General features: G+C 36.5%; 1 protein-coding gene across 3 annotated transcripts in view; it reads right to left on the minus strand.

The window, feature by feature from the left end:
- The window catches only part of ak9 (adenylate kinase 9), a 32,647-nt gene that overhangs the window by 4,245 nt on the left and 6,245 nt on the right, over positions 1 to 22,157 (minus strand). Inside the window, exons 7-32 of one of the 3 annotated variants that reach the window (XM_088625799.1) lie at positions 21,713 to 21,901; positions 21,265 to 21,387; positions 20,728 to 20,802; positions 20,287 to 20,388; positions 19,195 to 19,334; positions 18,085 to 18,265; positions 17,472 to 17,613; positions 16,672 to 16,773; positions 15,720 to 15,824; positions 14,503 to 14,633; positions 13,605 to 13,746; positions 12,312 to 12,417; positions 11,727 to 11,797; positions 11,254 to 11,382; positions 10,153 to 10,350; positions 8,830 to 8,951; positions 8,465 to 8,671; positions 7,533 to 7,823; positions 6,368 to 6,483; positions 5,691 to 5,910; positions 5,504 to 5,572; positions 4,433 to 4,642; positions 4,010 to 4,228; positions 3,607 to 3,820; positions 2,719 to 2,920; positions 481 to 627 (exon numbers count right to left, since the gene is read on the minus strand). In XM_088625799.1, the coding sequence (XP_088481925.1) occupies positions 481 to 627; positions 2,719 to 2,920; positions 3,607 to 3,820; positions 4,010 to 4,228; positions 4,433 to 4,642; positions 5,504 to 5,572; positions 5,691 to 5,910; positions 6,368 to 6,483; positions 7,533 to 7,823; positions 8,465 to 8,671; positions 8,830 to 8,951; positions 10,153 to 10,350; positions 11,254 to 11,382; positions 11,727 to 11,797; positions 12,312 to 12,417; positions 13,605 to 13,746; positions 14,503 to 14,633; positions 15,720 to 15,824; positions 16,672 to 16,773; positions 17,472 to 17,613; positions 18,085 to 18,265; positions 19,195 to 19,334; positions 20,287 to 20,388; positions 20,728 to 20,802; positions 21,265 to 21,387; positions 21,713 to 21,901 (3,953 nt within the window). Of the gene's footprint in view, positions 1 to 480; positions 628 to 2,718; positions 2,921 to 3,606; positions 3,821 to 4,009; positions 4,229 to 4,432; positions 4,643 to 5,503; positions 5,573 to 5,690; positions 5,911 to 6,367; positions 6,484 to 7,532; positions 7,824 to 8,464; positions 8,672 to 8,829; positions 8,952 to 10,152; positions 10,351 to 11,253; positions 11,383 to 11,726; positions 11,798 to 12,311; positions 12,418 to 13,604; positions 13,747 to 14,502; positions 14,634 to 15,719; positions 15,828 to 16,671; positions 16,774 to 17,471; positions 17,614 to 18,084; positions 18,266 to 19,194; positions 19,335 to 20,286; positions 20,389 to 20,727; positions 20,803 to 21,264; positions 21,388 to 21,712; positions 21,902 to 22,157 lie in introns of all 3 variants that reach the window. The other 2 variants (XM_088625800.1, XM_088625798.1) reach the window with 2 other exon arrangements.

Genomic DNA, 22,157 nt, shown 5'->3' on the forward strand with positions numbered 1-22,157 from the left:
CAGGGAAATGCAATATAGTTATGTAAAGTGAGTTATATTGCATGTCATGTTTCAATCTTTGACCAACTGCGTTACAGAGTATGTGTGACTCTAATGAGATATTCTTTGTTAACACAGGCTAACTCAATGTAAATGGTATCTCCTACCTTAAATGCTCTTATCTATTATTCATTCCCATCTGCTACTGATCTTTTTTTGTTTTGTAATCCCTGACATTTCCTGACAACTTAAAAGCAGCCCACAGTAATATTATCTTTTAATTAGGATACTCAGGTTACTGTATATTTCAAATGTTTTGCAATTGGAACTGAATGCAAAGCAGCATGAAGTGGAATGTTTATGTTTCAGCAAATAATTAATAACAATAAATTAAAACTATAATTGCAGGGATATGTTGGGTAGTGGTGACCACAAAAAATATAATTATACCTTTAACAAACAATGAATGAGAAATCTGATAAGATAAACTCTGGATTTTACCTTACTGTGTTTATTTTATCCATCAATCCTCTCCTTAAAACCTCCTTTGTGTCCACCTGCAGCTCCAGCACTCTGACAGGGATTATACTCCGGGCTTCCATAAGATCTGCCTGCTTCTTTGTCATAGGGTACCCATCAAGAACAAATCTGCAAACGCAGATGTATATACATAGCATACAGTCATTATTATGTGCTACATTACCAGTATTAATGCTTTAAAACAGTGGTGGATAGTACTCTAAGCACTGTATATAGGAACAGCACTCAATATTTTGAACAGATCATTATCATCTATGAAACCCATTCACAGTGATATCCAACACTATAAGGTAGCAATAACGAAATACAGTAATACTGGTATTTTCACTTCAGCTTGTTTTTAATTTTGATCTTAAAGTATTGGTATAAAAAATAAATGTTGACCAATTTAATTTAATTTGAGAAGGTTTTGAAAAGTTCCTAAGTGTCTGATGTTAAACATTTTGTACAAAAAAATGCCCTTAACATGGTTTGTTTACTATGTGTATTAAGCTGCCACATACAAGTATCATGAGAGCATCAAACATTTTTGAGAGGATTCCTGCATACTTTTATAAAGGGAACATGCATGTTTAACTTGAAAATATGGTACAGGGAACATTTTCTTAAAATGTTAATTGTCCAGTTTTCTTAAGGTGAGAAAGTGACATTATTTAACAAAATCTGGATAAAAATACCATGCCAGAACAGGCAGAGGTTAATGCCATGGTGAAAAGTGTGAGGAACAGAGCTGGAAAATGAGGATACAGGACAACAAAAAAAAGGCTCTCAAGTGCTGGTTGAGATCTATGATCATGGGCTCAAGCCTTGGTCATGTCACTAGCTGACTGTGACTGTGACTGTCACTTGATCAGTCAAGTGTCGGCATACAATTGACTGAGTGTTGCCTATGGTAGGGATTCATTGTTCATCCATTCATTGTCTTGGTTCTCCATGACAAAGTAACCCCTATGTGTCTCTCCTCCAAATTGCACCAAAACAACAGTAAGGGATTTATGTTGCTTGTGATGTATTACATAACAAATGGCTTGAAGGTGAGTGATTTGGTGGAGTCTGCATACACGTCCTCATTCTCCCCTGTATGTAGACATGGGGTTTACAAATGTGAGTTGAAGCATCAAGTACATGCAACTGCCTTTTCCAAAATGGGTAGGGAAGCATACAATCAAAAAATAAATAAAAGAGAATGTGAAAAAGGGCTAGGGGGAGATGAGAAAGTATATTCAAATACATGGAAAACTAGGACACTAATTCCAGGGTAACTGTTCTCAATCACCTGACCAAATGGTGGTTGACATTTACAGCGGATATCACGTGCAATGGTCAGGTGAAATGAAAATTGAGTTTTTCAACTTGCTTATCAATGTTATTTTTGGGATTAAAAAGGTACAGCATTAAGAAAACACTCATGCCCACCGTGGAATTTTGTGGGAGGTGGGTTTACAGTTGCAAAACTATAGGTCCTGAAATCCTAGTAAAGATAGGGAAAATCATGTATTCCAACAGGTACCATGTACAGCACATGTTGGTAAGACATCTAGTTCCCCCTGCAGAGTAGCTTAAGTTTGGCTGAATATGGGCATTCTAACAAGAATGATCAAATGCACGCAACCTAATTGACAAAGAATGGGTTACTGTAGCTGCCACAAGTAAATGTTCTCAGTTTGCATTGACCTCATTGAATATTTGTTTTTAAACTCAAGAAACATTTCACACATGGAAACCAAAGTGTCTGAAGGACCTAATGAAAGACTGGTCACATATCTCCCTCTCAGAAGTGCCAGTCCTCCATAACACATTACAGGAGGTGTCTTGTTAGTCTAATCATGTCAGAGGAGGATTTAGTAATTGCTAACACTAATTAAGTGGTTGAGAATAAAAACGATCCTTGTGTTTTCTGGACTTAAATTTACATCAATTATAACTTTCCTTTGCACAATGCTTTTAAGACTGCAGTACAACATTTTGTGAAAGACACTTTATCCAATTAGAATATTTCTGTTATGTTCTTATTTAATTTGGTATATGAATGAATCTGGAGAACATTGACTAAATGTACAAATACAAAAGTGACACTCACACAATCAAAAACTATAACCATAACAATCCATTGACAATCTGCACGTAAACCACACTAAAGTCTGATCACAAAAAGACAAGGGACAGGAGGGAATCATTTGAATCTTAAACAAACCATACCCTCTGGTACTGCACACAAGGTCCATTAGAGCTACTTCCACACATGGAATTGCAAGTTCATCAGGAACAGTCTGGCCTTTGGTTAGATATTTATTCATCTGAAATGCCAGTTCTGTTTGCTTCTGGCTGGACAACACCAAACGCATGGCTTCTCCTACTGACAGCTGCTGTAGGCCATATTTGTTCGCAAACATCTTCGCCACTGAAGTTTATAAAAGGGCAAAAAGTTATAAAAATCGCTTCTTAGTGCTCTCAGACTCCAGAGCTTTAAATCTGAGGATTTCGTAAAAATAGCACTTTCTTTTTATCTAACTTTAATTGATGTACAGCACAGTAATTATATCAAATGTTTCAAGGACATTTCATTAAGGATTATCCCAATTATGTAAGTGGATTCAACTTTCACATTCAGTCAAAATATAAATTAATGGTTTTTAATTATTATAAAACACCATCCATAATACTGGATAAACAGACTGAAAAATGGGTAGATACAACATCATCAGTAACATTTAGTAAAACTTTGCTAATTAAGGAAATGGTTTTATATAAGCATAATATGGAAAGACTGTTGCATACTATGTATTCAGAAGCTGAGGTTCTTACTCTAAAATACAGCTGTTTTCATGACTAGAATGTCTCTTCTAGAATATAATATTTTAATTTCATTACCACAGTAAAATAAAAACAACATCAAATTTAGAGGACCAATGAGGATAATGACATTTTTCCCAAAGATACATAAAGAGATAAAGCTACTATATATAATGTTTCCTTTTGTTAAGTAAGAACAATCAAATTCTAAGACAAATTCTTAGAAGTTTATCACAATAAGCCATCACACTCTGAGGGAATTCATAGAAGAAAATAGGTTTAGTATTATCTTACCAGTACTTTTTCCAGATTTAGGTGGACCAACCACCGCAATTTTGATTGGCAAAGAAGGCTTAGGCTTCGGTTGCCGAAGATATTTAATAGGATTCAGCATGAATTTGTTGCGGCTGTCTTTGGATGCAAAAAAATAAACAAACTGACGGTAGAGCACAGGATAAGTTGGGTTATTGGGGCCTTGAATCGGCTGAATCACATCTCCTTCACCAAGCTGTCAAAGAAAGAAATATTCAAAAATCACAGAGAGGAGAGCAGCAGTAAAATGGGTTATTTAAAAAAAAACAGCACTTTTTAAGTTATTGGTGATGGAATTTCTGAAACATGAATTCTGACTTTCTTACTGAAAAAACAACATTTTAAAACCATAGTATTGTGAAAAAAAGGAGAGCTCAAACCTTACCCTGACAGGGTCCCAGCACCCAAAAGCACTGCTGAATGTATAAGACAGACGCAGCAGTTTGCGAGCTTGGGTAAAACTCAGAGGATAACATTTCTCAAACAGTCCTTCCCTGTTCTCCACCAGTGATTTCAGTCTTTCATACAGCTGGAAATGGACAATACGAGATTTCCGCCCAGCATTGATGGAGATCTGTGGTATATGAAGATCACTTAACAGATCCTAAAAAAGAGAAAATAGATTTTAAAAAATGACACATTGTAGTCAGTTTTATTGCGTTTTTGAGTTATTGGTACATTTTGTTTATCCATAAGTATAAGTGTATTTACTACACAGAAAGCCACAAAAATACCTCACAATGTTGGGAGAGTATACATTGGAACAGAATGGTGAATGTAAATGTACATAGTGGTTAGTGTTCTATACCTGCAATTTTTGGAGGTTGGTGGTGTCTGTTTCAAATCTTTCTCCTATTTCCACTTCCAGTCTCTCTACAGCATTGACCTCCTGCTCTTCCTCTGCCTCTTCCTCATCTTCCTGAGGGAACTCCTCCAGAAGCAAGGCCTCAATTCCCTCCTCCTCTTCTTCCTCCTCCTCCATCTCACCTTCACTGCCCCCCTCTTCATCCTGTTTAGCCTGCACAATAAGAACACAGAAGACAGGTGACATAATGTCTTATCAAGAATCTAAAGGTCCACAAGAAACTAGCCAAGAAAGCATTTGTACTATAAATGTCAACCTATTTTTATTGGTACTGCATTTTCTCAATGACTCAGCATGCTAAGTGGGTTGGGGCCAGTGATCAAAACCCAAATCTTTGAATTACTGGCACAAAGCTCTTCTAAGTGAGTCCTGCAACCACCTAGATACAGGTAATACACTAGCTGGATACAAAAGACCCGGCACCTTCATTTGAAACATGTTAATATTTTCATTTAGGTACTTTTTGTCATTTGAGCTTTATATGTTTATCACTTATAAAATTAAGATTATTGATGAGTGAGAAGTACTGTAGTAATTTACTAAGTTCAGACAGGAAGTGCCAGCATAAGTTTGTAACTTCTGTTTGTATACACACAAACTTTTTTTCCACTCTAATTTAGGAGTTTAAAAGCTTTAAACTCATGATTGGCTGAAATACAACATAAACAACAATATAGTTATATGTATAATAGAAATCCATAGATTATCCATTATGAATGGGACATTATATCATAATCTTCTTGTTGTACTTAAAGTTTTAACGAAATATTTACGGTACATACCATTTGTATTTTTTTAATAATGTTTAATCTTGATCAACGTAGTTGCTAAAACCTAGCTGTTCAATTCTAAAAGAAAAATGCTAAAACAAAAGTTGTAATGTACAATGTAAGTAAAAACTGTACAAATCATTTTTGTGCAATGAACATTTCAAAATAGGACACACAGAGTTTAGAAGCTGTAGTGGATCAAATATACAATGATTTAAATATCATTAAGAAAAAGTTGTCTTACTCTTTTTGCAGCCTGTTTTTCTGCTTGTTCAGCTAAAAGTTCAGCTCTTCTTTTAGCAATCCCTTCTTCCTATACAGAAAACAAGTGAAACACACTTGGTAACCACTTACATAATATGTACTGTATCCATGCAAATGATCCTAGTTTCGTTTTTTAATCTTCATCAAAGACGTGCACATTACTCTACCCTCATTTTGTTCTTTATTTCTCTGACTCTTCTCTGTAGCTCCATTTTCCTGTCTCGCTTCTCTCTCCACCTGGCCAAGCGAGGGGGCAGCAGACGTTGCACTATATCAGTGACCTCCAGAGTCATGATCACTGCGGCATCGGAGAAGAAGCTCTGCTCGGCCAGGTACTGGACCTCCTCCGGGTTCTGTGGAAATCCTTCTAATATAAACCCTGTGGATCTGTAAAGAAAAAAACATGAAATACAATCACACATTTGGGAAAGAATCCCCATAAACCAAAAAATTTACCTGAAAACTTATTTAATCTAGCAAGTAGTCATTCTCAGAGACATACAGTATCTCCCCTGACAGCAAATTAACTACTAGTAAGTAATAAAATGTGGCAGATAAACATCTGTTGTCTGCATGGTGGTAGCAGTGCTGTATTAGATTGAATTAAAGGAATTCACAAGTGAGTAGTTTGCTTATTTTAATACAATACATTTAAATTGCTGTTTACAATGAAGGCACTGTGAAGAAATATCCGGTAATTAAGCTATATAATAATCAAAAGAAGGGCAGTTGGACATATTAGCTCACAATCTTGCCAACACTAATAGGCATTTATACCAGAAGGAATTGTTAGGCAAGAGCGATAGAATTTAAGCTGCACGTTATTGAAGATATCTGCTGCTACCTGAAAGGTTCCTCCTCCCACCACTGTGGAAGTATCATGTCCAGTATCTCTTGTGGTAAGGGGTTGCCATCAGAGAGGTATGATTTGATTGCTTCTTCTTCATCAGTGAGTGTGACCTTGTTTAGAGATGCAGATAGCACAGAATTTACAGGAAATAGGAGGACAATATGAGTCAAAGCACGCTCTTGTGGGAGGAAACATATTTTCCCACTGTGTTTGTGGATTTCTTTAATTTTACTTTTACTTTTTTATAGCCCAAAGCTGTTTTAGTGCTGTGAATATTTTTTATATTACCACAGTGATAATGGAGATTTTCATTTCATTGGTGGTATCATAAAATAAACATACTCATAGAATCAAATGAATATTAGAATATTGCTTGTCCCTTTTGTGCATTTTAGAAAGTTAATTTGCTATTCCAACAAATTTTGTGAATTTTCTACCTCACAAAACACAGCAAAACCAAAGAAATGCAAGAAAAAGTAAAAAAATGATTTCAGAGAAGCACAAAACTTTGTCATACAAATACATTAATAGTTCTTTTTGTAATCTGCATTTCATTAAGTTACTAGTAACATGAATACCAGGGAGGAAACTGGAGCATCCAGTGAACACTCACACAAACATGGGGATACCATGCAGACTCCACACATACAGTCAGCTGTAAGGAGCTGTATGGTAGAAGCTCTAACTCCCAAACAAATTTGCTGTCCCAAATATTCAAGAATCAAATCTACAAATCGAAAGCTCCATGCCACTCCACACCATGTATAATGAAGTTTAAAATGTGAGGTACAGTAGACAATCACTTCAAAGTTTCTGCAGCTCTGAATTGTAGATGAATGTACCCCAAGGCATGCTATAGATCACAATGAAAATCAAGTACTACACATTCTATGGTGGAAACTGATTAAAGAGTGAAACAAAGGTGAAAAGCAGAATACATTAGGTTACAATTATTCAATTAGTTTCAAAGACATAACCCCATAGTGCCACATAGTGTAATCTATGTATACTAATAAATCTTTCAAGTGAATAAATATCCTAAATATCTTAAAATGTAAAACTATCAACTGAAAACTTCAGACTTCAAGAAACAAAAGGATGAGCCTGTTTCATTCCAATGAAACAGTATGCACATAAGAGAGATCTGAGGAGCTCGTACCTCTACAGGCATGCCCACAGGGCTCTCCTCTCCACTGCCCGCAGTCTGAGTCTCAGGAAGCTCACTCTGGCCCTCCGCAGCCAGCAGGGCCTCCACATCTTCAGGAGTTTCCTCCTCCGGCTCCACCTCGTCGGCAAAAAGAATTCTTTTCTGGGTTTTTTTAATGATCATCTCTTGCAGCTGCTCTCTGAACTGGATGTGAAAGATGCCCAGTTTACTGGCCAACCATCTTCCTTGTGTTGTCTTGCCAGAGCCACGGGCACCCAGCAGAAATACCCTCAGAGGAGGAGCCTGGGAGAGTACATTTAATTAGTTTTCCATCGGTATGGCAGGGTCTTATGGAATGTTTCAAAATATTATTTGACATTTTGACTGAGAAAGACTTGCATTTGGCATGACATCACATCACAAATTATATCCCACTTCTTTTAATCTATAAACACAATTATTGTTGACTCTTGAGACTATGAAAAATGATTAACTGCTTTAAAATAAATCCAAAAAGCAAACTTTTTTATGGGTTGTAAAGTCGTTGTGGTCTCTAAATGAATGTGTAAGAATGCAATAAATCACAGGGCAGCTCAGTGAAGTTTTGAAGTTTTGAAAAGGTATTTTAGAATCAAGGTATAGCCCCAGCCTACCTCCTACGATGCTATAGATATCAAGACACAGACAAAACATGTTTAAGTTTAGTAAGTAAAAGGTTATACACTCATACATGGTATTGCATCAGTCACAGAATACTCATTTTAATGTCAGAGAAAATCATAGTCATTTAGTGGAACAACTAAACTGGTTACAGCCAGAGTTAAAAACAGATGCATTTGCCTGAATTGTACGATAGACTTTGACAAATATATCATTTAGTATAATAAATTTGTATCTGTGAAAATATGATCATTTTTCCTAAATACTTTAGCAAGATTTCTTACTTGCAATAGCTTGGTGTGGGAAACATACATCTCTGGTCTTAGCAGGAATTTTTCCCGGGCCTCTGGGCTGGAGAAGTAGTATGCTTTTTCCCGATACTTGGCAGCACATTCATCAGTGCATGGAATCAGTACATTTTTCTCCTTTAGAGACACTGCGCAGAAGTGTTTAGTGTCTCCTAGCTGCCTCTTAGGCAAGCGAGTTTCTTCCTTCAAAGACAACAATGAAATGCATTGAAAAATCCATATAATAAGAACTGATATAACTGCCAGCAAAGGACAAACAGGCTTGTCATCTGTAAAGTAATTAAAGGGAACAGTAGAAGTAAAAAACCTTTACTTATGAAACAGTGAACTGCTGAACTCACCTCTCCCTCCTCTTCCTCTCCTAACTCCTCTGCCTCTTCTGTTTCAGCAACTCCCTGAGCATCCTCCTCCTCCTCATCCAGGTCCACCCCAGACAACTCCCAGGCAATGTACTTGAAAGGCTCTGTTAAGGTACATTTAATTCTGATTTCATGCAGAGTAATTTGGATTAGAGGTAGAGGAGTTTATTGCTATATGTACATGTACAATGGAATTCTAATTCGCTCCGATCTCTCAGGACATGCACAGTACAGCAGATGACACAGTACAATAGACAACACATAACAATGTAGACTGTACATCACAAAATACTACAGAATAAATAGTAACAACCAGAACAATAAATACGTGTTAGAGAACAATAAATATGCGGTAGTGAAAAAAACATGGTAGTTCAAGTCAAAAGTGCATAGTACAGAGGTGCATAGAGGTCTGCGGCATTGCACAGTTAGCTGTTTATGATGGAGAAGCTGTTCTTAAGCCCAGTAGCCCGTACTTTAATAGTACGGTACTGCTTGCCAGAGTGCAGGGGGAAGAACAGTTTGAGTCCAGGATGGTTGTGATCCTGTATGATGGATTGGACTTTATTGCAACAGGTGTGAATCTCACTTTGATTGATGGTTAATCACATCCTATAATCCTCTGTGCCATTGCCACAACCGTTTGTACTGCTGTACCATACAGTGATACCACTAGTGAGGTTTATGTACCAGGTTGTCCCATGGAAGGGCTGTCATTTCCTGGATTCAAAGACATATAATATTGTTCACTTGGGTGTATAATTTAAATTATCTTCATATACATGGTCCCATAGCTGTTCTGTGTACAATCTGTAAGGGTGTGCCATTGAATGAAGAAAAATAATTGCTGGGGCAGGGAGCGTACAGGGAGTGTGAATGTTGGAACTCTTTAGCTTGTAATATTAGATGATAATTATTATTTTGAAGAAAACTAGTTTAACTTAAACTATTGTATCAAAGTGAAAACATTTTAATCATTAAATAATGGACAGGAAACCTCCTGGACATTAAAAGATGAGTTTCGTGTGTTTTGTGATTTTATGTTTGTGTGAATATCTCATACATTTAGTAGATTATCTTTAACTAACTCCTATCCTTGAATTACGTTATTAAAATACCTTATAAAAATAATTAGAATACAGAAATATGTTATGATAAATTAGACACTGTGATGGAATCAGTAAAATTATTCTGAGCTGTTTTGTACAAGTGTTTTTATGGAAAAATGAAACACAGGGAGTAGGGCAATTTTTGTAGGATGAGCTTTGTCAAATTGCTATGTCACTCCAAAGAAAAGCTACTTACTCTCCATGTCATAGACTGCTTCACTCAGCAGACTCTCTGGGGTTTTCCCAGCAATCTCCAGGAGACAGATAGAAGATGGGGTGATGGATGTTTCCATAGCTTCCCAGTCCTGCACAAAGAGTTTCATCTGCTCTCTGAAAAGCTCCATCTCTGGGCCTTCTGGAAATCCTTTCTCCCAAACCGAAGGCAATGTTATACCTAAGCATTTCACAGAGAAGAATATAAAATGCCACCTGTGAGTGAACCTCTCGAGAGGTTAAATCTAAACATGAAAACAATTGGGGAACAAGTACAGTATATGTAGAAGATATCATGTATCAGTCCATAACATACTGTAGATCTACCAAATATATCAATTTTGGACCAGCTGCTAGAGTACTCTAGATAAGATCTAAGTTTTTAGATTATTTTCCTACCATGAAATTCAGGATTACATTTGTTCATAATCATTTAACTGATTTACTAATTTGCACAGAAATTTTCATCCAAAAGGATCCCAATATATAGAATACTGTATATAGTAAGAAGCACCTGTGTATCCTCTGGGAGCAGCACCCAACTAGGGGACTGTAACAGGGCACACCAGGGCACACCAGACTATACAACTGAACTGGTCGAGAATTACTTCATTAACTGAATTAAAGGAAACTTAAGCCCCCTAGTGGAATATAACCAGAGCACCAGGGTTAACACTCCTGATATGAACTATTCCCTGGAATCTTTAATGACCAAGATCTCAGTTTGACGTCTCATCCAAAATATGGTGGCAGGGCTCACTTTGTTTTGGGTGGCACATTGGTTTCGATACTGTGGTGAAGAAAAGAAAGTCTAACCTTATAGTCCATCACTTAATGCAAAAATTAACATCACTTAACATCACTTAATGCAACAACTGGGTTTTCCTTAGAGGTCACCGATTCCAGTACGGACATGTCCTAGTTTTGTTTAGGTTCTAAGATCTGAGAAGATTCAGCAACAAGGTGGTAAATCTGTTATCATGGCACACACACGTTTACATCGTATACAGACCAGACATACACAGAGCTGTTTCCTAAGAGCTAAGCATTGAAGTACAGGGAAGTCACTATGGCTCAGCCTCACCTTTCATTTCCTGGATAACCTTAGGAGTTTGCTCGGAGCTTGTGTGAAGGGTGTCTTCTTCCATCTGTGACTGTGTGTCTTGTGTGTTTTGAAAAGTATCAAGCTGGGAATTGTCTGGTGTTTCAGCTGCTGCAGAAGAAAACTAGGCAATATAATATTCAAAAGCTAAAAAACATATGACAGATTATTAGTTGATCAGGACCCACACTTTCTTACACAGTTATGTGCACATAATTATTTGTGAAGTACAGATTAGTCCCAATAAGTGTAGTTTTGCATAATATGAAGTGGTGAACTTTAAAACCTAATCATTTTTACAAAAAGAAGCAAACAGTGTTAATGTGTTATTAAGACTGTCTACAATAGGCAGGTATTTCTCCTTTGAATTGTCATAACTGTTGTTTTCATCACACAAATGTAACATAAAAGTGATGCACATAAAGACGTATTTAAATTGCTCCAGAGATCCACACCTTCAGGCTCTTCCATTACAGCCTCCAGTCTGGGCTGCTCAAGCTCCACTCCTGACTCCTGCAGCTCCTGCCTGCAGGGGACACCACAGCAAGCCAGACAACACCAAAAGAAAGCATTCATGAAAATCACACATTTGTCAGAATTGTTTAAAGAAGTGACATCTATGAGATTGCATACCCAAAAGTGCTTTCCTTATCGAAGGCAATCCATGGGATTGAGTGGGAATGAAGACAATCATACAGTACTACAATCAAACATCATCCAGAGTTATCACTGACTGTGGCACGAAGCAGAGCTGCATCCTGACACTAGTAAGATTTGACATCTTCTCCATTTTTCACTGTGAGAAGATCTGCTGATCACGCACTGTGTTCTTCATCCACATTGCTGACTGACTTTGTTACATCTCCTTTTATTAATGAAGATGTTGGATAGCCATGTTGACAGTTCTTGGACTTGTAGTTTCTAGTTGGTACACTATTACCTCTGGTGCTTAATACTGTATTCGGATTCTAAATTTTTTAAAACATTAAAGTTAAAGTTATTATATATCAATTGTTTCTTGAGAAAATGAAAATACCCACAGTGCTTTACGTTCTTTCAATCGTTGCTCTTTCTGAAATCTTTCTAGTACAGCAGAGTTTATTTCTTCTTTGTGACTCTCATAGATTCTAGTAAGTAGATGTTTACCTGGAAAAAGAACATACCAATATAATTATATTAATATTCGTCAGTAAAATATCAACTCTATTAACTTATAATATTTCTTCACCTTTTTCTTGATAAATATTTCTTTCAGAAAGCAAAGAAAGGAAGTCCACATAGATACAGTACACGTCTCCAAACTCCTAAACAGCGGCCATGCCTCTTTCAGCTTATATTGCTTTCCTTTTTAATTGGTGAAGGGGGAATTAATTTGTTTTTAATTAATTTATTTAATATTAATAATAATAATAATAATAATAATAATAATAATAATAATAATAATTTCTTACACTTATATAGCGCTTTTCTGGACACTCCACTCAAAGTGCTTTACAGGTAATGGGGACTCCCCTCCACCATCACCAATGTGCATTTAAACAAACATCAGGTAAAAAATATTTAATCTATATTCAAAATCCATAATCCATCATTACTCAAACATTAGTGTAATAATCTGGAAATACAGTTGCATTTCAACATCCAAAATAAATATTTTTCTAATATGTTATTTTGGAAAACAACTTTAGGGGAACATTAATCAACACCTGTTTCCTTGCTATTGTGAATCTTCAGTATATTTACATGTCTTTAGTTTTATTTACATCTTCATACTGTATATGACAAAATGTGAGTACACTCTGCTTATAGATATCTCACAGCTTCAGTAGCTATTCTTGTTACATGACCTAGTGTGTATGGTCCAGACTCTGGACTGGAACAGCTGTCTTTTAGAGTTACCTCAACCTGCATAGTCCTGGCAAAGGCACACCAAAAGGTCTTTACTCCAAAACCTTACTCCTCTAAAGATCTGATTACTCCTGGGTAATATAATCACAACAGTTTACACTATGAGACCTGTCATCTCCTATGTGACAAAGCTTCATGTTAGCTGCCATAACCATGTTTTAAGCAGTTCTTTTACTCAAGGACGAAACACTGCAGGTACTCATTCATACCTTCACTCACTCAATGAAGTCAATTAGCAGGTGCCACATGCAAAGCTGATAAATGAAAACTGCCTCTAGACTTTTGTGAGATTCCTAAGTAAAGACATATTATCCCGATGTAATAGCAATTACAAGCAATGTCAGTACTGAATACTCATGATCAGGGCATTCATCCCTTGCTTGTGAAACCTACAAGTACAGTATATCTAAATTAGATCTTCCTACCATCTTCTACACTGTCTCTTATGCAGATAAACATATCTGGAATTATTTCCCTTTCTTGCATGAATATCAATTGATCTCTGTTTCTTGGGAAGTTATCCAACACCCATCCTCTTGCAGTCTGATTTTCAGTATCCAGTTGTCTCTGCAAAAGATAAATATGTCTGCTAATAGCTTACAGTCACATCAGTTAGACACCCAAGTTAATAAAACTTTCACTGTCAATAATCATCTACAGCAGTTCTAGGAACCAATTAACAAAATCATTTGGAAGACTATCTCTTTGAAGTACTCAACCACTGTCATGTATTAATTATGAAATGGCATTTTTATTTTTTCTAGATTTGGAAGCACCAATAATTGTTTATTACAAACCTACCCAATTTGGATTTACTAACGTTTAAGACTCGGCTCTCTGGCAATGATTACTGTGCTTAATTGGGACAGAATGGAACGTATGGAGAAGCTCCTCTAACACATTCACCAGCAGAGATGTTTATCATTTCACGTTACAAGCTCCACAGCAACCGCCTGGAGATTTGGTGCTGATTGGAGGAGTTGTTTGTTTTTCACTGATTTAACCGCAAGCATGCAGGAACCCAGCAAGTCGCAGGAGTTACTATTGTTCAGAATTGTCTAATCTAATTTAATCAGACTAATCCCCAACACCATCAGGCAGTAATCCAACACTGCACAGTTTCTTGGAGAACTGTACTTACAGATAGCTAGAGACATGCCCCAGCTTTGAAACAGTGATATCTGGGCCATAGAGCTCAATCTATGCTCCATGCAAGAGCCATAAGGAACTTCTATTATAAGGACAAACATTTTTGAACATATGGAATGTACATTTATTGATATTGATATAACACTTTTCTTTGAGAAACATTTCTCTACATACCTGCTTGATGTGTTTCTCCAGTATGTCCACATACACTTCTGGAGAGAGTGTGATAGGGTTCTGCTCTGATTTCTTAACAGCTTCACTTACAAGAGCCTGGACTTCAGGGTGTTCAGCTGTCACCTCTAGCACTACAATGACAGGAGAACCTCACCTTTTTTGTAACACCACTGCAATTTTAGTTTTTTAAAACATTTCTTGAGAGTGTAGTTTTCAGTGTATTTAAAAATTAAAAATACTTTTCATGTACACCTAAAAGGTCCCTGGGTCTATTAACTGGGTAGAATAGATTGTGTTTTTAAGGTATCTATTTCATTTCAGTTACACCCTTGATGTACTGTACCAACAAAGGTCAGTAAGACATTTTCTTCTTGTAAACAACACAGCATAGGAAACAAAGAGAACCAAAGATATATATAAAACTATATTATTAAATATTCCCTCAAGCATATTGATTTAATAAAATCTTTTCATACCTAAACAAATAGTTATTAATGAAATTAAAATAATATATCTTAAATTATTAATATCAACCTTATTTTGGACAGCTTTTGATCCCTTTTAACAAAAGCTGTTAAGGAATGAAACTAAAGTAAAGTTGATTATATTCTCTTATCACATGCATTTCTGTGTAAATGTATAACTCATTTTAAATAAACTATATCATATCAACGAATAAAAGTAATAATTATTAGCTTACACTGGAAGGTTATATTTAAAAAGTGGGATAGCTTTAGTCTCAAATAGATTTATTATGGTATATATAAGCTCATATGGGTGGCACAGTGGTGTAGTTTTTAGCATTGCTGCCTCGTACATTGCTTCCGTTCTTGGGGTGCTTTCTGCATGGTGTTTGTACGTTCTCCCTGTTTTTGTGTGGGTTTCCTCCAGGTGCTCCGGTTTCTTCCCACAGTCCAAACACATACTGGTAGGTTAATTCTGGACAACTTGGCCCTAGTGTGAGTGTGCGCAGTTTGTGCTTGTGTGTGCCCGGTGATGGAGTGGCGTCCCACTGAATGTGTATCCCACCTTGTGCCTGTTGCTTGCCAGGTTTGGTTCTGGCATTCCCCACGACCCTATATTGGATAAAGTGGCTTGGAAAATGGATGGATGCACAATTTCATTTTCCAGGCTTAGCTGGCAAAACTCCTCTCTTTCTGGAAAAAAAAAATGTTTTACTGTAAAACAAAGTTTTAAAAATGAATGTAAAAGCTCACCTTCATTTGCACCCTTTTCACTTGAGGAAGCTGTAGTTGTTTCTGGTTGCCCCTCAGACATGACAGGAGCTGCCTCTTCCACCTCCACTGGAAGTGATGCACTGTCTACTTCAGCAGAAGGATGATTATTTAAACAAATGTTAAGACCTACCCATGTGCTCTTTGACTGCCACCATGTGGCATGTTCCATCATTCTTAAAGTTAGCACAACCACTATATCATCACCCACTATACTTATACTTATACTTATACTTATACTTATACTTATACTTATACTTATACTTATACTTATACTTATACTTATAGGAATGAAGATAAAGAGTTCCTAAACTGGAGGATCAGAAGACAATCCTGCATAGATCAGCTGTACAAATGTTTTTGTTTAAAAGCAGAAACAATTACTTTGTTAACATATTTTTCTGTGCATCATTATCACAAAGATTTCTTATTCAAAATATATTGAGAATTGAAGTTAACTGTAGTAGGTTACTCTTATTTTTCAAGTAATTGTATTAGCAAAATAATTTATAATAGACTTGTAAATAAGCACAAAATAGAAACAAACTCAATGACTCTAGTAATGTAGAAATATACTTTAATTAATGTGGTTCATAGTATAGGTTCAAAGCAGTAACTACATGTACCTGTACTCTTGTGACATGTAAGAGAATGGCAAATTCTTACTTGTCAGCTGCTTGCTCGTTTAGGCAGATACCATTTTTATAGCATGTATCTTTACTCAAATAAGTTACATATGATAAACTGCAACACAAGGGTAATTTATTTGCAAGAGTATTCATTTCAAAGTTAGGACTTCACCTGGGACTGAAAACAGGCTTTTAAGCAGGATTTTCATCAGTGCAATCAGATCTCACATTTCCAGCTAGATACCTGACTAGTGTAAACGGGTCTCAAAAATATATTTCACAGAGTTGGATCAGATGAAACTCACCTTCCATATTCTTTTCAGTAGGTGAGGCTGGGAGGCCGGGTTCAAACCCATTGCCATTAAACTCACGCTCCTCATCTGGGGCTGCCTTAGTAGTATCTTCCCCTGCATGAAGGTTAGAGGGAATTTTTTCCTTACAGGTTTACTGCTCTGCTAAAGCCTAGTAATCCCATTTTGTTATTTCCAGCAATTAAGTTTAGAAGCAGGGTTTATTGCTATAAGCCACTAGGCCATGGACCTTCAGTAGATCAATAACCTCCTTGAAAGAAAATGGAAATTTTAGTGATGGCTTTATAACCAGAGAACAGGCAGAGAGATTATTTTAAGTGTGTCTGGCAATTTTAAAGCCCTGCATAGATTTGCCTTTTATAGTACACCTATTTGTAGTGGTGTGGGCTCAGGCTTGTTTCCTTGGTCTGTCTAAAAATGTTTTATTGTGCGTTCCCCTTAACATACAGTATGCACCCCTTTGTAGAAAGGACTTGTGCTTCACCAGAAAAAATATGAGTCACTTTATTTGTTATTGTTCTGGTGAAGAAAGTCTTTTTTGAAAACCTAGAGTACTTTCTTACAGTGAACAGCCAATTTATATTAAAGAGACTACTGTATATGTATCCCAAAAGAATTTGAAAATTTAAAACTAGAAAAATTAGGATGTATTCCATCAGGAAATTAACTATTGGTGCCAAAGGATGTTTTCACACAGTCCTTACTAAACTTCTTATCCGTAAGATTGCAGTACATTTTCCATAGCCCACAAATGATAAGGTAATTTCTAAGGTAAGATCTTGATAATTTCTCACCATCTCTGTTAAGGACTTCTTGCTGGACCCTTATTTTCACATATTCTATTGCAGAAGCCACTGCTTCTTCCCGGACTTTCGCCAGGATTAACTTTCGCTCCTCAGCAACCACAGGTTGGACAAGTGTCTCCATGTCTATCACCTTAAACAGCAACATGGAGAGCAAACTGTGATTTCTCTCTTAATGACAGGAAAGTCCATTTCAATTTTAAATTGCAATAAAAATTCAAAGTAAGTATTTTCTAGCATTTCAAATATATGCTGTTTGCAATGTTTTGTGGGAAAAAAAACAAAATGCTCCTGATTTTATAAACAAACATTTATTTGATTAAAATTATACTTGAACTCCAAAATGTCTCTTTTCCATTCTTTAAATTATTCTCTTTTATAGCAGCTATAAATGGTTTTCTTCAAATTTAAACAACTTTTAATGAGCTGAAACTGAATGTTATATTTTATTTAGGACTTTAAATAATAATTATAATTATTATTTAATGCACTTATTAATTTAACATATTTTCAACCCTGGTGTAATAAATTTCATGTGGGTAATGTTAAATGGACCAAAATGCTAAAAGCAGGACAAGGAAGTGGTTAAAATGTTAAACTCTACCTTAGCACTGTATTTTCCTGCAAGCAACCTGCAAAGAGTGGTTTTCCCTGAAGACGGGGGTCCAATCACTGCTACTTTGCAGGGAGCTCTGGGCATAGGTGGAAGCAGGTATGGACGTGGGTTTACCATGAAGCTCTGTAGAGCTTCTTGTGATGAAAGAACATAGATCTTATCCAGGAATCTAGAAAAAAAAGGACAAGAAGTGTTAGTTTCAAAGACTTATTGTTCAAAATGTGATTTTGCCCACCAACAGATACTTCAGAATACAAACCAATATTTTTAGGGGTAGGGGGTTTTAATGATTCTTGATAGTAGCTCCTTGGTCTGTAACTTTCATTATCAGTAAAAAAAAACACACCAAGAAAAGCATCCTTGGGAACACATAGTTCACTACTCATTTATAAGTTTGTATATGAGCTGTGCTAGTAGCATTAGTATTGAAACACACAGCATGTACTGTATAAAGGAGACTGTTTTCATACTGAGATCTAAAATATAGCATCTATTGCTCACAAAATAAATAAGGAATTGTGATTAATTTCATATTGCAGGCTATTTTCCAAAAGACAAATTTAATCTAAATTGAATTGATTAAATTAAGATACTTAGGTAACAATATTAATTATGCAGTATATGTCTTAATACATCTAGCTTTATTAGTTTCCTTGAAATGATGTCAGGCTCTAGTTGAAGCTCTTAGTGCTTGATTAGATCTTTGCAAGACTTTTGCCCATTTATCATCTTGTGTCTGATGTGAAGAAAGAAGAGCTGTAACCTGTCACAAAACCTGTAACCTGTAACAAACACGTACTTTGTTATCATAGTGATTTCAAGTGGCTATTTTCCCTAGACAAAGACTGTGTTTTAAAGAAATTTATAAGTTACTTGGTTGCATATCCTTTGAGGCAATACAATTGAGATCATCATACTTATTTAATTATTTGAGATGCAGGTTCTTGACTGCAAAGCAAAAAATAATAGTTTTGAAAGCTCTCAAAATACTTGGGACTGACAATTTCCATAAAATAAAGACTGGTCCTTCTTCTCCTCCTCTGTGAGTGGGAAAGGAAATAAATCATCTTGAAACATGCAAAGACAAAGGCCTCTCACCCAACGGAGAACTCGGGCTTTCCCATGATCACGTTGCCTTGTTTCAGAGCCACGGGGCAGGCACGACCCCAGCGGCTCCTTCTCCACCTGTACCCGGGAGCCACCATTTTACTGGATGACAAGGTGCGCAGCAACTCCTCCTGCACAAAGAACCGCACACATGGACAGGAGCTGCAAGCTTTTTATACCCAACATTGGCATGCAGGCTGCATGAAACCCCATTTTAAAGTTCCTTATAAGCAGGTTTTGCATGCCTACAGTATGAACCAGTCCTAGTAACTGAGAGGCACTTGCTTTGTCTGGGAAAATCTAAGACTTCACCTTACTTTCTTCTACCAGGCTAAATTGCTGAACTAAATTATTAAATATCATTCTTTCAGAAGAGATGTGTTGTCATTGAAGCATGATTTGTTTGTCTGGGTTTTGACGCATGGAAATGAAAAAGATACAGACCAATATATGGATTGAAAAAAAAAGTTAGGTCTCTGGAGGGGTTTGTTAAGTAATTACTCAAATAAAAGGATTCTGAGATCGACAGTGACATTATTGCAGTTCCAAGCTGTGACCACAACTCAGAGCAGAATTGCCTGGTTGGTGTCAGTTTTGGTTGTGTGACATAAACAGGCTGTATATTTGTCATTTTTTCTCTTCTTGTCTTTTTGTATCAGTTAATGTAGGAGACAGGACAGTGGGAAGGGCTGTTTAAGTGAAGGCTGTATTATGCTGTCAGATGGCACTCACAGCTTGACTGTTGCCATTCTTGTTTAGTAAAAGAAGTAATTGGTCTGTTTCCTGGTTAAAAGGAATGACATGTTTCACATCCCCTAAAAGTCAGTATAAGAATATCATAGCAAAAAAGGTTTAGCAATAACTTACTATTTTAATATTAAGCATGAACAAGGAAAAAAGTCTCAAATAAAAGTAAATATAAAAATGAATACGCATACATTTAATTCATAAAGCAATTAGTTACCATTAGTAGTTTTCTATCTTTATTTAACTGCCTTTACGTTATAGAATTAAGGCTCAGATGGACAATGGCAGAGTTTCGGGAACTCTGATAAAACCGGAAGGGTGTGAAATTCCACTCACATTGTCGATCTCCTCTGGCAGCTCCTCTTCCTCCAGCTGCAGCAGCCTGATGGGTACGGCGGCACTCCTAACCGCCATTGTCTCCAGGCGAGACATCACCGACTGCCCGGCATGTGGAATAGGGTCGCTTTAGTCACAGTTTACCATTCAAGATAAATATGTAGATTTATAACAGCACTTTAAAAGTGCCATGAAACTTAACTGCCCGTCTATCAATTTAATGGACATTTGTTTACACGGATTTCTTTTTTTCTCATAATTTTTCGCACAGCATAATGGAGTGAATTAAAAAAGTTTAATTAAAATTATTTAATTGAAAGATAGATTCCTTAATCATTCAAAATACAAAATAATCAATCAAAACAAATACAATCACTAGGATGTGGACAAAGAGTAGTGGAAATGCAGCACAGAAAGTAAGTGACAGCGATCATCACTCACCACATACAGCTCACTTGGGCTCTTGTTTCCATCAAGCTCAAACAGGTACTGAAGATCATGATCGGCCATATAATCCTGAAAAGGCACAAATCCATAAGTAAAGGTCTTGTATATTTTTTAATGCATCCATTGCATTTCTTCAGCCACAATTAAGAAAAGTATAATCAATGGAGCAGGCAATAGTGAGTCTTGCGATAGGGCTATTACTTTATTATAGGAAAAACTAAAACTAAAAACTAATACTGCACTGCATTTTGACCAAACCCCATGTACTTAACAATGATCAATAAGGTGCAGAACTTTCTAAAAACAGGTAAATATTGCCAAAGATGTTAATCTAAAATTAGATGTGCAAAATAACAATTGCTGCCTACTATAACTCACAATCTGGCAGCCATTATCATTCAAATTCCCAATAGAGTAAATCAAAACTTCAGTTTGTAAAAAGATGGGTAGATTAAACATTTTTAGGAAAGAAAGACACATTAGGAAAAGCAACTAAATTTGAAATTTTAAAAAATTTGGAATGTTACCTACCTCTAAAGGTCTAAGCATGGTGTCTTTGTAGAGTGCTATTCTTTTCAGGGTGTTATCTGGGAAATCTTCAGGCCGTGTCACAAGCTGAGAATGCATGTCTTTCTGGAACTGTCCTTCCTCTCCCTAAAAAGAACGTCCCATTAACATTCACTTGAAATAGCACTGAATTGAATGGGGTTATCTTGTCTGAGTAAAGGTGTCATTCAGTGTCAGTTAGGTTGTAGATAAATCAATCAATAAATAAAACAGGAAAACAAAATAAATCACTAAACGGTTTGCAGAAAATACAAAATACATCTATCTGACACCTCTTTACAAATGATCTGAAATAACTTCTGTCAGGAAAGTGTAAGTGCACCGACATTGCTGATATCTCCCTTCTCAGACAAAAACTAAGTATATTCTGAAAACCTCCCAGTGAGGTTGGTCTTAAAAAAGGACATCGGACCTCTTCTGCTGCCTGCATGTTCTCCTCTTCCTCTTCTTCCTCCTCCTCCTCTCCTTCTTCCTCCCCAACTATTTTTCTTCTCTTTCTGTCTTTTTTCACAGGGTCCCACTGTTCCTTCTGGTACACCTTTCCCGTTTCAGGATGTTGCCGCTGTCCAGAGAGCCGGCGGCTTAGGTCGTAATCTGGACACTGGTGCACAGGAGGCATAGGTAGACATTAATAATACTAGACCATCTCCACTCATGCCAAATCCAAGACTGGAAAAATTAAATTAAAAATATCACATGCATACCATATGGTACGGGCTTCCATACTTATGAGAGAAAACAAGATGTGACATAACTTTCTTTTTTAAAATCGTTTTTAATTCAGATTGTAGTTAGCAGCTTTCAATCGCAAGGGTATTTTGCAGTTCTCCTACCTGATGGCCTACAGTAAAGAAGAA

The sequence above is a fragment of the Lepisosteus platostomus genome, chromosome 3, assembly GCF_059453375.1.
Source record: "Lepisosteus platostomus isolate fLepPlt1 chromosome 3, fLepPlt1.hap1, whole genome shotgun sequence".
Lineage (NCBI taxonomy): Eukaryota > Metazoa > Chordata > Actinopteri > Semionotiformes > Lepisosteidae > Lepisosteus > Lepisosteus platostomus.